This window comes from Caretta caretta, chromosome 1 (genome assembly GCF_965140235.1).
Source record: "Caretta caretta isolate rCarCar2 chromosome 1, rCarCar1.hap1, whole genome shotgun sequence".
NCBI classification, from domain to species: domain Eukaryota; kingdom Metazoa; phylum Chordata; order Testudines; family Cheloniidae; genus Caretta; species Caretta caretta.
Window position 1 is genome coordinate 219,698,126 of NC_134206.1, and position 22,160 is coordinate 219,720,285.

The 22,160-nt window shown below is 49.4% G+C and overlaps 1 protein-coding gene across 1 annotated transcript in view; it reads right to left on the minus strand.

Moving 5' to 3' along the window:
* Positions 1-560: 560 nt before the first annotated feature.
* Positions 561-22,160, minus strand: part of NRIP2 (nuclear receptor interacting protein 2) — a 30,949-nt gene continuing 9,349 nt past the window's right edge. Inside the window, exons 2-6 of the mRNA XM_048823268.2 lie at positions 18,681-18,860; positions 11,155-11,237; positions 10,543-10,670; positions 9,265-9,317; positions 561-7,514 (exon numbers count right to left, since the gene is read on the minus strand). Coding sequence (XP_048679225.1) covers positions 7,422-7,514; positions 9,265-9,317; positions 10,543-10,670; positions 11,155-11,237; positions 18,681-18,860 — 537 coding nt within the window. The 3' untranslated portion in view covers positions 561-7,421. The remainder of the gene's footprint in view (positions 7,515-9,264; positions 9,318-10,542; positions 10,671-11,154; positions 11,238-18,680; positions 18,861-22,160) is intronic.

Consider the following 22,160-nt stretch of genomic DNA (forward strand, 5'->3'; position numbering starts at 1 on the left):
AGCCTGCTCCTGTCCCCCACAGATCTTGAGCACAGCCTGCCCCCCACCCCCACCCCCCACCAGAGGCCTGGGGCTAGCCCCGCCGCAGGGGGCTGTATAGGGCACCACAATGTCTAGGGATGGCCCTGCTCTTGTGCTCATGTAACGCTTCTTGTGTGGGTGCTTTCTCACACACACACCCCCCAACATAGAGCAGTCATGAAAAGACTGTTCTACACAGATATAGCCCTGTTTCTGCATGGCCACAGCTTGGTGCCGCTTATCAAGCTCTGGTCCCTGCATATCCCACTTTGGTGGGCAGGAGTTGCTAGCAGAAACATGGCCCAGCTCTGATTACATCTCATTTTCCTGATGGGGCCCCAGTCACCAAAGGGTTCCCACAGCTGGCTACCAGGAACACTCCATTTGCCAACGCCAGGGTCAGGCTGGCAGAGCTTCCAACTGCTCTGAGCCCAGGCTGTGGTAGGGCGGTCAGCGGGCTATTGTAAAGCATTCCCAGCCACCTGCCTGCAGAGCAGCTGTTTGCAGAGCCGGGTCAATAACAACGGAGAATGACTTGGTTCTGGCTGCCCGCTTGAAGCAGAAATCTTTATTATCAACAGAGGAGACAAGGGAGCACAAATGACTGCATTGATACCATGGATGCAGCATGTTCATACAAAACACAGCCACTGCCACACAGGTCAAACTGTTGCCAAGGAAGAGAGCCAAGTGTAGCTGCTGTGGGACAGGAAACTGAGTAAGGCATGGAGGGGCTCATGCAGAGAGATGACCCTTTGATGGGGACCTGCTTCCAACCAGACTGGGCAACATGTACCCAAATGAATACCGTGATGGGCAAGTGCGAGCCATTCAGCATGACGCTCTGACCTGGGACCCCCCCTCTCCCACTGATGAGCTTGGTAGAGAGGTCACATGGGTACAAGCACTTGAGCACCTGCTGCGGAGGACTGCATTGTCCAAAAGACAGGGGGGCCTCATTTACAAACACAGTGCTGTAAAGCTGGTGGTCTACTTCTTAAGCAAAAAGAGTTTTCATCCAAAAATGGTCCCAATCTAAAATTTTCATGCAAAATTGTCCATTTCACAGTTTATCTATCTGTTTTCCATTTCTTTTGATGTTTTTATCATTTTTTCCCTTTTACCCTCTCTCCTTGTCTTTTCAGTCATTTTCAAAAATCAATCCCCCCCCAAAAAAAAAAGGGGGGGGAGAAAGAGATATGCAGGGGGAAGGAAGAACTTAAAAACTGAAGAACAAAAATATCAAAAAATTTTAGAGGGTGAAATTGTTTTTCCATTTTTTCAACCAACTCTAGATTGTTCCTGGCACTCAAAGCCCGTGGACGGTCCTGTTTACTCCCTTCTTTCCCCTGTTCCCATTAAGGCACAGGAGGATAGGCAAGGATAAGAACCCCTTGTACAAAACAGGAGCATTGTCTCCTGCTGAGAGAACCAGGGCAGTCTTATATTGCCTTTGTGCCAAGAGACGCCTTCTCCCTCTCTTCATGTCCCAACCCAGCAATTGATGGTGGCAGCCCCACGTGAGTCTAACTGCCATAACTTCCACTAAAGTGGGGCTCTACGATGAAAAGTGACTGACCATGGCCCCTTCTTCCCAGGGTACATTCAAGTCATGGTTGCTGCTCGGACCACTTTTTGGCCCCTGTTCGCCCTGCAGAGCGAACATAGCTGAGAGCGGGAGTGGGATTCTGTTCCTGCCTTGCTAAGTTATGATCAGTGACATCTGTGCAAATCCCCTGGTGGCACTCGGACTCCACTGTGTCACCGAGGGCAGAATCTTTATCACAGGTGATGACAGAGGAGAAAGAACGAGCCGAGCTTGACTTAGATCCCAGGGCAGTTTGCAGGGCTGGCCCAGATCCCTGAAGGAACATAGGCTCCTAACTTACACTGAAATCAACAGAAGTTAGGATCTGGACCTTACCAACCCCAGTTCATGGTGCTCGGTTTACAAACAAAAAGATATTTTGTTCCTGAGAGATGATAAACATGGATGCCCATGACGCTGCTTTTAACAATTTTCAGAGCCCAAATGACCTTTAATACTTCTAGATGCTTCCCAGCTGAACACCATCGAGGCTGCAAGTCTGTGCCAGCAACTGAGAGCCCACTAGCTCCTTGAGCAACGGGGGGTTAAACAGCACCCCCGTGGTACGCGTGTGCGTAACCAAATGTCTGGCATTTAGAGATGCTGTAGCCTTCTGAGTGCTGGCTGGGATCGGTGGCTGGCTTGATTTCCAATACTTTCAGAGCCCTGTGGGGCACAACCCAGGACCGTGATGAGCAGCGTTTAGGCTGGGTGCATGAAAGCACTTTCTAGGAACAGATTTTGGCTCCCGTTCAGAATGATACATTTCTGTGTATAAGAGTCGCATCTGCAGTGACACTGACTTGGCTCCGTTTAGCCCCCGTACTTCAGGACATGATCTGATCACTAATGGAGGTCAGGAAAGACGCTCCCCCGGTGGTATAATAGTGCACAATTGTGTGCAGTAGGGGGATGTCGTGCCTTATTCTGAAGCATTATTTCGGAGCCCGTGTTGGAGGCAGGAGACCACACTAGATGGCCAATGCTCTGGTCAGGTAATCATAGAGTTTAAGGCCAGAAGAGACCACTAGATCACCTAGTCAATAAGTGGACCGTGGGCCAAATCCAGACTGCCAGGTGCTTTTGAACAGACCGCAAAATCTTTTTATTATTATTTATTATTATTATTTTCTCTGGATCTTGACTATATTTTGACCAAGAAATTTGGACCTTGACAAAAAATAATTGACTGCCCCCCAAGTCTAGTCTGACTTGCTGTACCTCACAGACCACCAGCACCCACACACTAAACCCACCAACTGAAATGAGACCAAAATATTACAGCCCACAGGAGACTAGACTATAATGTGCCAGAGGCAGAGAAAAGAAGGGACCAAGTGCACCAGTGCCTAAGCCTCCTGCAATGGCAGGGAAATGAGTAAGTGAGATATACCCAGATAATCTTGGCAAGCAACCTGCACCCACACATTGCAGAGGAAGGCAAATCCCCCTGTCCCATAAGCTACCTGCCAATCTGACCTGGGGGGATCGGTTAGACCCTGAGCATGTGAGCAAGACCCAGCCAGCCAAGCCCCTGAGAGAGAGAATGCTCGGTGCCACTTCAGAGCCCCTGGCCCACCCTGCCAAGGGTCCCATCTCCAGCCGTGGCCATCCCTCATGTTTCAGAGGAAAGAGATAAAAAAACCTCCCAGAATACACTGGGGGGAAAAGATTGCTTCCTGACCCCTTTAGGTGATTGGCTGAAGCCCTGAAGCATGCGCTTTAGGAACACAGGACATAAACCAGAAGTGAGCTGTGGGGCTGCTTAGCTGTGCCCACCGCCCCAAAACAAGCACCCCCACCATACAATTGCACTCATAAATTCGTCTTGCTCTCTCTTGAAACTAATGCATTTGTCCCCCCCACCCCCAAACAACTCCAATTGGGAGGCTGTTCCAGAACCTCACCCCTCTGATGGGTAGAAACCTTCTTCTCATTTCCAGCCTGAATTTGTTCATGGCCAGTTTATAGCCATTTGTTCTTGTGCTAGCATTGTCCTTTAGCTTAGCGCTTCACCCTCCCTAGTAGTGACCCCCTTAATGTATTTATAGTTCATAGTAAAATCCTGCTTCAAATATTAATTCTTGATTGGTTTTCCTGTCCAGTGGAAGAGGCCTTTAGTCTTTGGTGCCTTTCAGGAAAACAGGGATGACTAAGCACTGGCAATGGCTTGAGGAGAAAAAAACATTTGTGAATGCACGTGAGCCTTTTCCAGAGTTAAACTAGTATTAAGCCATCATCAGCGTTGCCAACCCTAAGCGCTCCAACATCATACGTCAGGCCCCGGAAAATCATGGGATTGGCTTGAAACGCATGAGATTTGAACAGGAATCTCTTTGGGCTTCTTTTTATTTGTCACCTGGTTTTTGAAACTTTAGTTTTTGAGTTACTGCACCATGAAACTGACTTTTTTAAAAAAAAAATCAAGCTGAGGTTCTCATGTAATCAAATGATTCCAGGAGCTGGGGCTTGAAGAAGAACACCAAACCTTATGGTGAAATGGTGAAAGTTGGCAACGCTGCCTCGTTTGATGCTGTCATGGGAGGGCGGAGTCCAGCAGGGGAGAAGGGCAGAGGTTCCATTTCTGATGCAAAGGAAAGGAGGCATTGAGAGCTCGGGTCACACCATGATTCAGTTCCCAATGAAGTGGGGGAGCAAAGGAAGGGGCAGAAGGGATCCCAACCCATTGTATTCAGGCCTGCAGCTCTCGCTGCTTGTATTGCTGCTGCCCTTTCTGAGTTGGGGCTGGGTCAGGGTTTGGCAATTTAGACTGTGCTGGGGGGAAATGCTGCAGTAGTTATCTACAGAAAGGTCCACAGTGTTCAGGGAGAAGGTAAATGCCAGAGGGCACAGTACTGAGTGACCTAGAGGAAATACCAGACATTTACCTGACACAGTAGGGAGGAGAGTGGAAGAGCATGTCTGCTGCCATGATGCTGATTACAAATTGGGGATTAGAGTCCCCCACACACTGATGTAGGAATCAAGCAGAAACACCCTCAACACAATTGGCATGGAGACCGCATGCAAGCACGTGAACATGTATGATTACTAAGGGAGGAGGAGAGGAGAGGCCAGAAAGGCAAAGGCACAAAATCAGGGAATACTAGCAAAGGAAACAAGAAACCATCATTATAATATTTATGTGGGAAGCAAGAAGATGGCAGAAAAGGGCAGGTCTGCTGCTTACCGATGTGGGGAAGAACAAACAAGCCAAAGGCAGCAGTTGAAATGGTTCATTATGGAAAGGAAGGGATTACAGAATAGCAAGATAACCTAAATGTATTCACAGCCATAGGGCCTGGTGAAATTCACCCCACCGAGCAATCGGAATTAGCAGAAGTATCAGAACTGAAGAAATGTGAAGCCAGTGGAAGGGCAGAGAAGGAGCAAAGGATGCTTTGAAGGAGAGCAAAGGAGGGGGATTCCCAGGACTTACAGATGAGTAAATTTATCTGCAATACTTGGCATATTGCTCAAACAGCTAACAGAGCATCCAACTACTGAACACCTCCACAAAAATAAGTAATAAATAATAGGCAAAGTAAATTTGTCAAAGAAAAATCATGCCAATTTACCATGGGACCCAATCCTACTGCCATTAAAATCAGTGCAAAGCTTCCCATTGACTTCAGTCTGAGCTAGAGAGAGCTCTTAGGTTTTGTTAGTTTCATGAAATAAACTTAATGGATAAAGGAAATGCAGTGGACATAATAGCTATTGATTTCAACAACTTATTTGATACATTTCCACAAGCCATCCTCTGAGTGAAACTCGAGAGTTGTGGACTAGAGGAGTTGTTACAGAATGGGATTTAATAATGAATAACACATTTAACAAATTGTATTCATTCAAGAGTCAATGTCAAATTTGAAGGAGGTTCCAATACCAGTCAGTATTGTCATTAAAGATTCAGATGCACAAACAATACAGATCCAGGAGGGACTGCAGAGGGATAGGATCATAATACAGGACAATCATGACACATATGAGACAAGGCCTTTAAATCATTGGTATTACTCAAGAAAGACATGTAAAGTGCTTCACATAGGAAGGAATCATCAGATGCACAATTGTAAAACAATGAACTAGGCAGCCATGCCACAGGAAAAGAGAGAAGGATATAATGGGTAATGAACTGAATAAGAGTCAACAGTACAACACTGCCATTAAGAGGAGCACAAGCCATTCTGAGTCGCATTGACAGGAGTATTATATGTAAAATTAGCAGGGTAATTATTCCACTCTTCTTAGCACTGGTTAAGCCTCAGAGTCCTGCATCCAGTTTAGGGCAACCCTTTTACCAAAAAAAGGACAGATAAATAAATTGGAGCGCTCAAATGAGCACAGGAGAAATAATAAAATGTTTGACAAGTGAGACCCACAAAGAGACCCAATTAGGTCCAGGGAAAAGATGGCAGAGAGGGGACGTCAGAACCATCTACAAGTGGATGAAGGGATGTTATGAAGAGGGCTGGCATCAATTATTCTCATTAGTCGCTGAGGAGGCAAGATGTAACTGGGCACAAATTGTAGAACAGAAAATTTTAGTTAAAGATTAGAAACAAAAATTAACCAATACATCCATTTGGGAAAGGTGTGAGCTGCCCAGAATGGTGGCGGTGTGTCTGTCTCTTGAGACTACATAGTCATCTATCAGCGATGCTTTTAGGGTAATGAAATCAGGCCCACATGTATGGAGAAGAAATGACTAAGTGACCCACCAAAGGTCCTGTCCATCCCAGATGAGTTCGTAACTCTGTGACCTGAGCTGATACTGGGAATGGGTCAGGTTCTTTGCTTTCATGCAGGAGATGTAGAGTCAATGGGGTATGGAAGTCCAGTGGTTGAAGTTGATGGTGTCTCTGTGTCAAATCGCCAGGGTCCAGGCTGGAGGAGGAGAGTCGATGGCAGGTGTAGGCCTGGAGTTCATGTGGTATCTAAGTTGAATCCCTGGAGCTCAGAGTGAAGAAGCAGAGTTGATGGGTGTGTAAATCTGGTGACTGGAGCTCACGGCTGGTGGGATGTCAGCCCAGTTACTACAGTTAACGGGGAGAAACTAGCACTTGAGCTCATACAATACGGAGTCTAGTAGCTAAGGCTGGCCTGGCCAGGCCTGGCGCCTATGTATGCTCAAACGCTGCCAAAGTGTTTCAGCTCAGCATTTCCTAGAAGTCTTCCTGCTTTGAATGAAAACTCTCAAAATGCAGTGACTGCAATTTAAGCTGCTTCCAGTAAAATCCTTCCAATCTGCTCGGAGCCAGTGCAGGGTAATGAAATCCAGCTCTTCAGAGGACAGGGAGGATTGGCCACAGGGCCCTTCCCATTCAGCAGGGGATTGAGAGGCCCCTCCTATCCAGGGAGATCTGTGGCCAAAAGGGAAGGGAAACTTTTAAAACAATCTTCAGAGGCTTTAGAAGAAGCCATCATCTCTCTGCAGGTGGAACCCCTGGAGACTGCTCGCAGTGACACTACCTATGTTATCAATACATGGCAGTGTAAAAAGAAGTCACTAAAAGGGCAGAAGCAGAAACCAGCGAGAGAATGGGGACACAGAGAGAAATGAGAACAAATATCCACTCAGCACATGGGGACAAGCAGGAGGGTCCATTGCAGGGAGGAAGAACTCTCCATACAAGAGGCCAGCTTGCATCAACAACAGCGGGACAGCACCTGGCTCCTGTTTACCTCCTCACTCCCCCATGGACGCCTCAGCGCAGGACTCAGCAAGGTCCAGGTGTGTCAGCCCCAGCTGCTGGTTTCCCTGGTAAGCCACAGAGTCTCCTCCCTGTGGATGTGGGGAGCCGGCCCATCACTGCCCATGCTCATCAGAGGCATGTAAGAAAGGCAGCTCTTCACTCAGGGCTTTCAGCCTCAGGACTCCTTCCTCCAAGTCAATGCAGCACTAATGGGGGCAGACAAGAGCAGGTTACCCATAGTACGTATCAGTCACAAGGTATCAGCAGGGTACGTGGGCTGCATGGCGTCTATTACCATGGAGAAGCTGGAGCGCATCTAGTAATCAGCACCCCCCTCTTCCCTCCCTCTCGCCAAGCCAGATTTTGGACAGCACCCTCCCATCAAATTTACAGCTGCTCTTCCTAAAGAAGCTCCCTACCCTCGGCCTTCTCTTCCTTCCATCCCCCTAACACATCTGCACCTCTTCTTCTGAATATACCTCCATTGTTCCTTCCCATCCCTCGCTGTCGCTCCCTCCCACTCCCCAGCAAGGCCCTGCTCAGGTGGTTGTCTCTCACCTTGTTCAGCACAGCCGCCTTATTCGCACATTGTATACATGGCCCTTCTTAGGGTGGCCAAGGGCATCATGCCCTCCTCCATCACCTTCCATTGGTTTTGAATCCAACTCCAACCTGGCCGTCTAGCTTCCAAATCACCCTCCGCTCCCCTGCCCCCTGCCTTCATTTCCTCTGCTCTGCCACTGGGTTCCTCTCCCATCCCTCCACATGGCCACCAGGGTACACTAACTGTTTTACCTCCACCTACCCACCCTGTGCACCTGGTTCTGTCTCTTCCCCTCCCTCCAGTTCATGGAGTCATTCAGCTCTCAGCCTAACACCAGCCCACTCATTGAGTGACACTCAGTGCCCTTCCCCATTGCTTTCCCTTCCCTCATTGCTCCCTGCTTCCTTCCTCCATTTTCCCACTCACCTTTCTACGCTCCCATTCCTGCCTCTTCCCAGCCCCATCTTTTCCCCCCAATGGAATGGTCACCCCCATTTACCTGCCTCCTCCATCTTTGCTGCCTCCTCCTTGCCAATTTACAAGGCCTTCGCAGGCCTTCTTAGCATGGTTATTATTTGGGTTTCTTTCTGCTTGCCCCCACCCTGGCCTCTCCTTCGGTAGTTCTCCCTGTTCTGCCTGCAGGACAGGGGGTCTCCCAGCCCCAGAAAGCATTCCTTCTCCTCCGGAGCATTTCTCTGATGTTTTCAGTAAGGGGGGCTGTGTATGTAGGTGTTTAATGGTTCCTTGCTGAAGAGAGCTCGCCGGCAAAGCGAGACAGGGGGCTTTCGCTTCAAGCTGTGCCAGGATCTAAATTGCAGGCTGTGTTTCTGGGTCATTTAGTGATCAGCACCCACCGGAAGGGAACGGCCGGCCTAGATGCTCTTTGTTCCTGGGTTCTGGTCCCTACTCTGGGGGGAGAAAAAACCCCTGAGAGAGATTTCCCAGCTGAGCCCCCCTCCACAGAACAATTCCAAGTCTATGCACTCCATGCATGGACAGGCCCATCCTCCTGGATGATGGAGACTGGAGGGGCTCTTCAAGATCCAGCAAAGACACTCTGAGGAAGGGGTTACTTCTGAGAGATGAAATCTCTTCTCCCCATTTCCGCTAGCAGCGTGTTTCCCCTGCTCCCTGGAAAGACACATCAGGAGTGGGAAATACTGTAGGTCTCCCTATGGGGCTGCACAGGCCTCTAGCCACTGCCTCATCCAATAAGGTTTCCAAATGACTGGAAAGGGGTTCAATTCTCATGAGACTCATACCAGCTAAGAGCGTGCTGTAGTCAGAGATCAGGAGGCGGGTTTGGCCATCAGCATCGCATGCTTCCTGCAGCCCCAGCTTGGGGTCTCGTCGAGACGTCCCACCACACCTACATTACGTTCAGATGCAAGGAGAGGGAACCCATTCCTTACCTTGAGAGACAGCAGAGTCTGGAGGCCGAGACAGAACTCCACCATGTCATCATCTGGGGAAACAGAGAGGAAGTGGGTCAGGCTCAGGCACAGGTGTTTTCTGACTGTCTCCCTTATGCAGCACTTGAGTGACTGCCTTGTACCCATGGCTGGAACTTGCTATAAGTTATCGAAACTCTGGCACGTATGGGGTCAGCATGCTAGGCACAGCAGAGTGTGGCCACTCCATCTTCCCAGATGCCTAAACGCTGTCCTTTCCACAGCTGCAGCCTGCAGGGGTTAAGTGCTACTCTAACTGCCTGTGCTCCTACAGACAACCAGCCATCAGAGAGGCCAGAGGAGCAGTCCGACTCTCTCACACGGAGAGGAGACAGAACCAAGGGTGAGGAGAACTAGAGAGGAGAAGGGGACGAGAATAAAGTGAGCTGGGGTCAGGAGAGGGAGAGAAACCAGAAAAGAGGGAAGAATGGGTGTGGCAGGGGTATAGTGAGGTGAGCAAGAGACAACAGAGGAGCATGAACAGGAAGGGGACTGGGAGTAAATCAGCGGGCTGAGGAGAAGAGGACAGAGAGAGGCAACGGGAGAAATCAGGGATGGATGAGAAGACAAATAAAATGGGGGAGAAGGGATGGAAAGAAGAATCAATCTGTTATTTTTGTTGTATGCAGAGGTTCACATACCTGGAAAAAATGCAGCCTCCCTTCCACCCCCTCCAATGCCTATTAAATGGGCTTCATTCCCTACAGCTCCTCCCAACAAGATCCTGCCTCTGGACACTGGCGGGGGCTCCCAGACTCCTCTACAATACATTTCTGCAGCCGGGGACAATGATACAGAGACATCCATGGTCCCTAGAAGGAATGGATCTCCAGGTTTCAGCTGGCCAGACTCATTCCATCCAGTTGGGGGCAGTAACACACATGCTCTCTTTCAGTCCCTCCTGCCCCCTGGGAATTGTACACGGAGCAGGACAAACTAATCAATCTGGGCACTTTTAGGAGACAAAGCGAAATGGCCCACGATGGGGCTGCGGCCTGACAGGACATCATCTCCACTGCCCTTCAGCCAGTGCCCCCATTTGCCAGAGCCTCCTTGTGGAGGGGGATACAGCAAAATCAAAGTCTCTGCATTGTACACGGGACTGTGCCTTGGCCCAGCCCCGTGGGTCATGTGACCTTCCCCCCAACCCCTGCTCCTAGATGATCCATTTAGGTGTGCTCAGCAAGGAAGGAAGGAAGAAGAGATCTGGAAAGGGGGAGGAAGCTCTGCTGTGCTCACCCACGACCAGCGCTGAGCACGCCACTCTCTCCTGGCCAAGCTGCACCTCCACACACTCCACCTGGCCAACGACACTAGGGACAGGAAGGGAGAGATTCCCATTGCCAGCATCGGACACTTCCTCCAGCCTGTGAGACACAAGGGATGTTACTGCCTGAAATGAGCATGAGGGGAAGAACAATAGGAGCTCCAACTAGTCACGGGCACTTCACAGTCTCTTTGGAACTGGCCTGCAAGAGAGGGGATCTCACTCGTATAATGGGGATGTCAGAAGCCAGATTCTCCAGGGGTAACCCACAGGCACTATGGGGCTGGGTTCCACTGAGCAGGTGCAAAGCATCAGCTGGTCATCTTGGGATATGCAGTATCCACAGCCAAATTGTTACCCCTCTGCCAATGCCCCTAAGTCCTGCCCTGCAGCCCCCTTGCTATTCCAGTCCTGGGCTCCCCACACTCTAAGCAGTTGGGTGTGAATGCAGGGGTTCCCGATGTGAATGGGAGTTGGGGTATGAACTGCAAGTGGTAATTTCAGATTCAGAGTGAGTACAGGTTTTAATGCCCAATTCCTTGTTTTCTATGCCACTCCCCATCTCTTCTGCACCAGGCTCTTACCCCAGCCGTTTCAGACAGCTCATGGAAATGAGGTTTTGCTGGCAGCCAGTGTTAACAGCAGCTCTCAATACCTGACCTTGGCACTAGAAGAAACATAAAGGCAGGTTAATTAATACAGGCTTAAACTGACACAAACCTTACAAAAACCCCTGGCAATAGTGTGAAAATCCCTAAAAACTAGTGACAAAAGAACATCAGAAGGTTTGGGGTTCAGATAAGCATCCACAAGTTGGGGTGCTCCTGGGAACCCATGGAGGCCCCAGCAAGACTCTGTGAACCCCATTCCACCAGCATCTTCCTCTATTTGTCTTCTTATGAGAAGTCCAGTAACCTGCCACCCCCTTCCCTTCTGGCATCTTTAGGGAAGGATGATGGGTCTGCTTCAATCTCACTATAGCATCATCCCTTGTTTCACTCTCCCTTCTGCCTACCCACTGAGCCCCTGCCACATTGTCTTGCATTCTCTTGCCACAAACTGTACTCTTGTTTGCTATCCCCCTGGAGTGAATTCTCTCTCTTCCCTCCAGCTCCAGTTCCTGCGAGTACTGGGAGAGGGTCACGGGGAAGAGACAGACTACCCTACCCTGGAACCACTGCAGCATTCAGGAATTAGAAGGGGACAGACTCTTTCCCTGCTGTACCTCCTCTCCCCTTCGCACTCAGCCAGGGAGCACAGGGGAGCAATCACCATTTGCCTCCTGCTCACTCATCCCCACAGCCCATGGTAGCATTGCTTTCAAACCTTGCGGCAGTAGCAGTTCTCAGTACTTGGGAGGGGATTGTAAAACCCAGGGTTGCCAGGAGCTGTGTGGATTGACACTGGAATCAATAGGAAACATGATCAGAGAAAAACGGGACAGAATTACAGAACATGGTGAAGGAAAAGTCATATTAGCTCCATCCAGTCCATCCATCTTGCCCCCAGCCAGTGCAGGCCTGTTTCAAGAGCCTACTCTCCAAGGCCTTGTCCAGGACTCATTTTAAATGAGCCAAGTGATGAAATTTCCCCCCTTTCCCTTAGGAAGACTCTTCTATAGACCAACACATCTTGCTGTCATGAAAATTTCCCATATATTTTGCCTGTGTGTTAATTTTCTTCATTTCACTGTGTGAGCTAGTGCTGTGGGCTAGCTGGAGGCAACAGCAATCCTCCCAGAGCTCCACTTAGGGACAGCTCTGTACTACCTCCAGTGCAGGATTGCCCAGTCTAACCCTGAGTATGACACTGGTAGCGATCTACTGCTCTGTGCCAAGGGAGCTAATGGAGAGAAAAGGGTTAATGAAAGGGGGAGTTCATAATTTCTCGATTTCTAAAGATCAGAGTGGTAGCCGTGTTAGTCTGTATCCAAAAAACAACGAGGAGTCTGGTGGCCCCTTAAAGACTAACAGATTTATTATAAATCTTATAAGAAGTGGTTTTTTTACCCATGAAAGCTTATGCCCAAATAAATCTGTTAATCTTTAAGGTGCCTCCCGATTTCTAAACCAACACTTTCCAAGCTTGTTATAGAGACTAATCCTCCCGGAGGGCTAACTCAAATATGAGATTTCATTTTGAAAACAAACGGCCGGTGAGTTGTGAGAGAGAGAGAGAGAGAGAGAGAGAGGAGAAAATAGGCTGTGAGGGAAAAATACAAGCAGCTAAAATGGGGTCATAAAATAAACAGCAGTCCGAGACTTAAAAGTATTAGTGATGAACTCAAAACAATGTGTGCACAGAGAAGACCAGAACTACTGAAACTGGAAACCTCCAGCCTATCTCAATGAGTAGCTCCCCTTCTAAACATCCAGGTATGTTTGAAGTAAATCAGTCCAGGGAGTTTCACAGTTACAAAGGCTTAAATCTGGCACATTCTCCACTATAATCCCCAGTTTCAATAATAAACACACGCAGTCCTTACATAGCACTTTTCACCTTCAGAATGATTTACAAACATTAGCTAATTAATCATAACACTCAGCACTTCATAAATATGAACTATTTCTCACAATGCCCCGGGGAGGCAGACAATTTAAGTGACTGGACCCAGGTCATAGAGGGTGTCAGTGCCAAGATAGATTTCAGGGAATCCTGACTCCCAGCATGATGCTTACCCTACCAAACGGTGCATCCCTCCCGTTGTGCTAAGCAGTCATTTGGATGCTAGTCAGGAAAACACGGGTGTCCTGCGAGGGAATGGGGTTGGAAGGTGCTGAATGGAGAACATGAACCTCTATATTCCAAGCCCAGCAGCAACATGCCTGGAATGTAAAACAAGGCAGAGAAACCAGCCCCAGAAGAGGCCCAAAGCACTGAGTCTATCAACCAGGACACGCTAGCACAGAAGTATCCCTCCCATTCCAGCTCCGTGGCAAATGAGCAGTCCTATCTCATGCTGCTGAGCAGCCGGGCCTGTTCTCTTCTTGTGATGAATTTTTGCATGAAAGGACTGAGAGACCCAGCCAAGCTGCTGCCTATTCAGAGCACAAACCTACTCAGCTGTACTCCATTCATGCTCACCTCCTGCCTCTTTGTACACAATGGACATGGGCACATGGAGTAGGATGTTAAAGCCTCACAGAATGAAGCTAAAAGCCCTCCTGAGGCTGACAGGGCTGCTTCCCTGGAAGCTACTGCTGCCAGTTACTTCATACAGGTCCCAGACCTTCCAACCCTCTGAGGTTAAGCACCAGAATGTGCCCGGTAGAGGAGCCCACTCTCCAGTGTGCTCATTCCCTCTCCCATGGCCCCCCTCGGATCGTGGCAGCATCTGCCTATGGCAAAAACTAGTGCCCTAAACTTAAGGCAGCTGGAAAGAGAACAGGTGCCACAAGGACTCCTCATTGTTTTTACTGAAATGGAAAGAGCCAACCATCTGTCCCTGCTGTGAACGCTCACAGAACTGGACTGTACCCAGAAGGCCAAGTTCTGACCCAACCGCATCCAAATTTCTCTCTTTTTTCCTTTAGAACGCTGAAAAGCTGTCTTGGCCACAGAATGCTCACTGAATGGGGTGTTCATGAAACACTGACACACACACCCCAGGACATCTGCCTTCACATATATTATACCAAACTGTAGCACAGGGGAGGTGCTGAATCCTGCCTCCTGACTGGCTAGTAGGGTGCACAGTGCTATCTTTATGATGTGTCATGTATACTACAATAGAGACCAATGACTGTGAAGATTGCAATGGGCTGGCAGCATTTGGCTGAAACATTCCATCCCATTAATAGGTGTTGATGCTGCTGGGAAAGGCTTAAATAGGTTCTGCTGACTAACTGAGGCAGGTAGCTCATTGCTCCATCCAGATAAAAGGGAAATGGGTGTGGCTTTCTAGGAACAGAGGATCTAGGGTGTGGGCTGAGCCATCCTGAAAGAGGAACCCTAGGAGCAGCCAAACCTCAGAAGGAGGCTTGAGCTGCACTTTGTGTAATGTTACGATTAATTGCTTTATTAATAAAACCAAACTCCAGGAAGGGGTGAGCTTTTGCCATTACACACGGGATGGACTTTGTTTTAGAGTGTGGTGGAAAGGCAGTTTCTTAGAAAGTTAACTATTCACTAATATCCACCAGATCAGTGATGTTTTGAAGGACTGGACTGTTTCCTAACTGTCTCATGAACTCATTATAAGCCAGAGGATAATTCCTGCCCTAGAGGAACCCCTAATGATAACACAGTCTGGGTGAAAGAGCAGATGAGGACTACGAGCAGACCCGGGTTTCAGGCCTTCCTCATAGTCATTCAGAACACCCGGTTGAAAAGAGACCCTGGCAGCTCCAGTCAGCACTGTTGAGTGGGCCATTAAAAGTCCAGTTGATGCAGGCTGGCAGGCTCCCTACCTGGCTCCATGTAGCTCCCGGGAAGCAGCTGGCATGTCTCTACGGCTCCTAGGCTAACGGATGGCCATGGGGACTCCACAGGCTGCCCCACCCCGAGCGCAGGCTCCGCAGCTCCCATCGACTGGGAACTGCAGACAATGGGAGCTGCGAGGGCGGTGCCTGCCGGTGGAGGCAATGCACAAAGCCCCCTGGCCCCTCCACCCAGGAGCTGGAGGGACATGCCAACCATTTCCGGGAGCCACCTGAGATAAGTGCCGCCTGGAGCCCGCACTCCAATCCCCTGCCCCAGCCCTGAGCCCCCTCCCACACCCACTCCCTCCCAGAGTCCGCACCCCCTCCTGCACCCCAGCCCCCTGGCCCAGCCCGGAGCCCCCTCCTGGACCCCAAACTCCTCATCCAGCCCCACCCCAGAGCTCGCACCCCAAGCCGGAGCCCTCACCCCCTCCTGCAATCTGAACCCCTCAGCCCCAGCCCGGAGACCCCTCCTGCACCCCAAACCCCTCAGCCCCAGCTCCACCCCGCAGCTTGCACCCCCAGCCGGAGCCCTTACCCTTTCCCGCACCCACCCCCTTCCCCAAGCCTGGTAAAATGAGTGAGTGAGGGTGGAGGAGAGCGAGCGATGGAAGGAGGGGGGGATGGAGTGAGTGGGGGTGGGGCCTCGGCGCACTGGGCGAGGCAAGGGTGTTCGGTTTTCTGCAATTACAAAGTTGGCAACCCTATTCAGAATTACTATAAAACTTTAAATCTGCAGCTATCAGATGCCATTATTGTTTATTCAGTGTTTATTAACCAAATTTCCAGGAAAGAAAGGAGGGGAAGGACTTTTTAAGAATCAATCATTTACAAACAGCTATTTTTGCAGAAATCATGTCAGTTTCAAAGCCAGCCAGCTGCTTCCATCAACTGAGCTCTGTCTTGTGCCTGCAGCCCAAGCTCAGCACAGAGGAAAAACAGCCTCACACTGTGGGCTCCTTCAGTGTCTGTTTCCAAATGAACAATACACAAAAATAACGTCTTGCTTTTGGTGTGCAGATGTCAGTCACGTGACTGACTTTCCAAAATGCCTTGCAAAAACTGCAGCTGGCAAACCGTGTGATGAAAAAGGGGCACTTTGCTATTGAACTGTCTGAAGAACTCGCATAAATCAAATAAACAGACGCCACAATGACTCTGCAGCAGAAACTATGTTTATTGGACACTGTCTGTGATCTCGGGAACCAACCAAGGCCCTAAAAGCAATTCAACTGTGTAGTTGCCTGAGAGTGAAAATAATGGTAGACTGAGGATCCTCACATAATAATTACTATTGCCTATCTGCAGTCAGCTTTATTTCCAAGTATATGCCAAGTACTGCAGCCAAGGGACATTATGGGGACACGTCACCCCACATAATATTCTGTTTGCTTGCTTGGCTCTAATCTAGAAAGAGTAGCTCTGAGCTGAGGAATGAATTTCACACAGACAGATTCTGGCACATATAACAGGCTTTCCTGGGGATGTGCTCAGTCTCTCTTAAGAACAACATCACAGCTAGGGTGACCAGATGTCCCGATTTTATAGGGACAGTCCCAATTTTTGCGTCTTTTTCTCATATAGGCTCCTATTACCCTCCACCTCCTGTCCCATTTTTTCACATTTCTTGTCTGGTCACCCTAATCACAGCTGGCAATAAATATTTCTCCCGGACCTAACTACTTACACAGAACCTGCAGCCTTCCGGTGACTCCCTCGAAAGCTACAACAACTGTTTCCATGCACGTGTTTTTATCCCTGAAGTGAGTTAGAAAAGTTGCAGGACCAAAGGAAATGTGTACATTTCCTCTAGAGGAGTTCCTGTCTTAAGGTGGAAACACCAGAAAGCTCTGTGAATAACACTTTGACTACCACTAAGCAGAACAAAACAGGCCTGACTACAACAGTCTTCAGCGCTTCAGAATCACTGATGTGAAGGGGTTACACATTCTCTGGGGTTTTCATGGAAATTCAGACTGCCTCTCACAGGATGGGCTGGCCCTTAAAGGGCTCAGCCTCATCTTTGCCTTAGCAGATGCCTCCCCCCAGGTGTTGGGCTTTAAGGCAGATACAAGGGAGTTGAGAGGGAAAAGGAGACCTGCAAGGAAGCGGTGCCCATGCCCAGGATTAGGGATAGGGTTTTGGGAAAGCACTGTTGAGCCCAACAAGTGGCTGAAGAAACTGTGGAGCTGGGACAGACTCCATTTAAACCAAAGTGATGTTTGACCTGTGATGCTGGTTTAATAATCCAGAGCCCAAGAAAGGGTGTTATTTAACTTGCATGAGAGCCTGGGTGCAGCTCTTGGGAAGCCCAAAAAGGGAAACTGAGGCAATGGCAGGGTCTGACGCCAGGGTTGGTAAAAGACTCCATTACGTGTTGCTATGGCTGGATTTCCCTTCCCGACACCTGTCCAGCATAAGACCAAAAAAATTCCACTCTCAGTCTCCATTTATGGAAATACATAGACTCTCTGATGTTAAAATAATCAAACCCCTTTATTCACCAAATTGAGGCCTTGACTACCTTGGGGCTTGAGCAAGCAGTTTAGTTACCCATATATAGTCCAACAACTCAAGCCATGACTTTACACCAGTGCAAGTCCCAGTTTGCTCTATTGCAGTTATGGCAGCATAGCTACTCCAGGGGCTAAAACTCAGCGTAGATACGGCTGAGTATCTCTAACAGCAAGAGTCTGAAAACAAAACAGACAAATAATTAGTTACGTGGGCCTGAGGTACTTGGGTTTAAACTTTCCAGAAGATGGTGTGTACATTTGTATACAACTGTGGTACCTGAGTGTGCTAACTGGAAGTGCAAAGACATATATTTTACTGAAAGTCTTGTCTTTGAATACAAGTATACTAAGGGATTTAAAGCTAGCCCCTGAAACTTAAATGTAGCTTTAAAATGTATTTTCATAATCTAGTCACCTAAAATTTACCAAAAACTGGATCTATCCAATGTGTTATCCAATAACTTTAATCACACAGCATTTGACATACTTCAGTGGTGGCTCAGACATACGTGGGCACCCTCTGGACTTGCTTCAGAGCTTGCAAGGGGATGCTGGGAGTGCTATCTTCAGGATGACCTTCTTATATGGAACAATTTAAGAAGAAAGGCACTACGGAAGCTAAAGTAACACCACCTCCGTGGAGCTGTTTAATGTTTGTGGGTTCAACTGAATGAAGAAATCTTTTGAATCCTTACTAATTGCTCACATACAGTCAAAATGCAGCACTAGGTGAGCTCCCTGCTCCATGGGAGAAACCAAAATAAAGTAGATTCAAATTCAAGCAGGGAACACATAGCTGTTCTGATGAGCATAAGAAAGAAAGAAAGAAAGAAAGAAAGAAAGAAAGAAAGAAAGAAAGAAATCTGGCCACTGTCAGAGAGGAGATCCTGGACTGGATGGACTCTGGTCTGATCCAGTTTGGCAATCACTATGAGACAGACACAGAAAAAGGGATGAGGAATGGCAGGACAGGAGGGAGAACAGAAAGGAAGCACCTCCACTGCTTGGGTCATTTGAAATGAGACTGGACAAAAAGCACGAGAGAACAGCCTGTAGTTAACATTCTGGCACTGGTTCCCTGGGAGTGGAGCAGGTGGGATCCAGTGAGTATTTTCTCTCACTAATATAAGTGAGTGTATAAAAGTGGCACTGTGTACTTGCAGAGGTCCTTACCTTGCAGTGTACGAGCAGGGACACAGTCTCTTTCCTTCTGTCGTTCTCTTTCTTTTCTGCCCTGTCATCCTTGTCCTTCACCAGTGGGGATTGAACCCATGTGGTATATTCCCTGCTCTCCCCCCGCAGCTTGTTCAGATTCCCCTCCAGGAGGCGCCGTTGTACCACACTGTGGGGCTGCTGTCTCCACCACAAAGAAAAAGGACACTCTCAGCAAGGTATTGGGCTAGGAGCCAGAAAATCACCACTACTGCCAGCAGCTCTATTAGCCCAGGGAAGCAGTCTGCAAACGCTCTTCGGGCCTGGATGATCCACATACTCTCAGGGGCAACACAGGGCATGGGTGTCCGAAGTGTCCTGCTCAGTCTCCATCCCAGCCCCATTGCCTCTTCCATACAGTAGCATCTCCCTGTGGTTTGTCTGCTTCAAGTGCATCTCAGACAGCAGCCCCTGCTTTAAAATTAAATGCAGTTGACTGGTTGTCTCTGCCATGTCCTCCCCCCCATGGCCTTGTCTCTGGAGAGCTCAGTGCAGTCACGACAGGAGAAGAGCCTCCTAACACACCATCTCCAAATACACATCCAGTCCCACAGTGAGTCAGTCTCACACGCCTCACACCCATTTACCTCCACACGTACCCTACCAGACATGCACATGCAGACACACAGAACCCAGCCCTATCACACTCTGTGATGGGGCAGGTACCCACACAGGCAATGCAAGAGTTAACTGGAGACAGAGAGCACTTAGAGTACCTGGCTGCACCTGGAGGGTGGGCCAGGCCTAACTGAAGATGAAGCCCAGCTGGGGGAAGAACTGGGTGGTACTCATAAAGGAAGAAAGCCCTGAGGCAAAGGGGCCTGTAGGGTGAGAAGGGAAGAGCTGGTCAGCTTGTGCCTATGGTGTGGTGGAAGGGCTGGAAGAGAGGCAGCTATACAGTAAGCCTAGGGAGGGGACAGGGCTGTGGGAAAGGGTCTGAAGGAAGAGCAGTGTAGGAAGAAGTCCAGGGAGGAGTGTGAGGCAGCAGACCTTTGCTGCTTGCTATGGGGTCCCTGGACTGCAACCCAGAGGAGAGGGAGGGCCTGGGCTCCATCCACCACTGTTCCACTGGAAAAGGTGGTGTGGTAACACCGTGAGGCAAGGGGGAGAAAGGCTGTTGAATTGGAGCTGGGAGGCACTGCTCTGCAGGTGAGTGGGAGGACAGGCCTGTAGAGGCCAGGAAGGGGTGAAGAGTCTGGCAGAGTATCCCTGGGTAGGGGTGAAGAGTGATATTTGAGTTCATTGGACTCTTTGCCCGCCCTGGGGGAGGGGTGGGATGAAGCATAACTTGGCTGGAAGGAAGACCACTGCAGGGCCAGAGGGGCTGTTGGCAGGGGTGCTAGAAAAGGAGAGCCTGCTAGGTCAGGCCCAAAACAGGTGTGCTAGGGGTGAGTCCGCTCTTCCAAACCCTCCCACAGAGTGACCCCCCCCCCCATGCATAGCCTGGTGCGGCAGCACAAAGGACACAGTAGGATACAATACGTGCCTCAGAGTGATGTGTGGGTGCAGGGCTGTAACTGGGGCAAGCGGGGCACAAAGTGTAGGGTGGAAAAGTGGGGATTGGAAGAAAAAAGTGGGGGGGGAAATGTAGCTGCTTGCTTCCCACTGATATGTAACTGTTGATTGGGGGGCACAATTTAGAGATTTTGGGGGGGTATGTGACTGCCCCACTGAGATCTTCAAACTGTGGGGTGTGCTCTGGGGGGGGGTGCAGAGCAATGGTGGGGGGGAGCAGTAACACTGGGGGATGTGCAGCAATACCAGATGGGGTTTGGGGAGGGAGTGCCACCTGCATCCCCTCACTCACTTCAGTGGGCCACCCAGCCTGTCAGGGTTGGGGTGGGTGCAACCAAAAACATTGAGGGGGCCATGTGACACTGTGTTTCCACCCACCCACCATGTCTGCTCATCCTGGGTGCTAAAAATGCCTAGTTATAGCTCTGGGGGGGTGTCTTCCTCCACAGGCTTACTATAAAGAGAGTTTCTAGGGTATTTTAAGGCCTGCCTGGCAAAAGAGATGCTTCTCCCTCCCAGCAGTGGCAGGATGTCTCACCTCCTGCAAGGGGTAATGGCAGGAGGGCTGCTGGAAGGCCATATTCACTCCTTAAGGGGAGCAGCTGCAGCAAAATCAATGGCCAAGTACTTCTCCTTATCCCCCTTCTCCGCAGGATAGTAGCAACTTCTGCTCTTCCACTCTGCCTAGGCAGAGGAGGGGGTGGGGAAGAGCTACTTGTCAGACAACATTGAATACCTTGGTAGGAGGGGGTGACTGCTGCTTCCAAAGGGAGCTCACTTCACCATCAGGCAGCTGCTGAAGTCCTCATCTAGTGTTTACTCGGTCCCTAAGTAGGGACTGTAAGGGCTGAGTAAAATCCAGTAATCAGGGCAGCTAATCTGTGGTTCTGCCTGCTTTCCATGTGGTGGGGACCATAACCCTTCCACCTGGGATCTGATGATTCTGACCTGATAAGGGAGATCTCAGTAATAGCTGCATAGGAAGAGAGGAGGACTACTGGATCTGGCCAGGCTGCCTCTCCCTAATGACCGGCTGCTTCCACCTTCCTCTGAAATATCCAACTCTCTGATTGTGGCTGTTTAGGCCTGAGGGCTTTTTTACCACCATGCAGTGTGAATATCTGAGAGGGAAAAGGCCTACTGAGTCTATCTACCAACAAGTGCAAGATACACTGTAATATCCTTACAGAGAACATATCCCTCTGCATCCCATTAGTTGTCAATTTGATCTTGACCATAAGGCTACGTGAGCCTTTAGATTAAACCTTAAATGGAGCCCACTGTAGCTCTAATTTAGCAGCTTCCCCAGTGATGAAAGCAGGTCTCTCGCTCTATAGTCTCGACTCTGCCAACAATGCACTGCGTGGTCTGGGGCAAGACATTCAACCCCCCTCCGCCTCAGTTTCCCTATCCATAAAATGGGAAGGATAATAGCTTTGTAAAGTGCTTTGGGATTTTTTAAAAAAACACCATCTAAGGTTAAAGAATGAAAGTAATTACACCCTGCATCCCAGTCTACAAGCTAAAAGGGAGGTCTGCTATTTCATTTTATTCTCTAAATATTCCAGCTCGGTGTAATGAGGCTTTAGATTATAACCCAATACCAGTCAGGCTGCCAGCTAAGACTGGGGCCATGGGAAAAGGGCAAGGGACTCCATATTCCCATCCTCTCTTCCCCTTATACTCTCGCACAGTCTGGCATCCAACGGGCTTTTCTCTCCCTCTCAGGGAACTTTCCCACAGGAAGCGCAAGCCCTCTCCAGCTGCTACCTCTGTCACTCAGGCCAGGAGAGGGTCAAGCATTGATATGGGGAGCTAAGCTTTGGGACAGCAAGGGCATCTGTTCTGAGCGCAGAGAACATGATCATCTCTGTCTCTTGCATCACTGAGGAGAGCTGGGAATGAAGAGGAGACAGGACAAGAAAT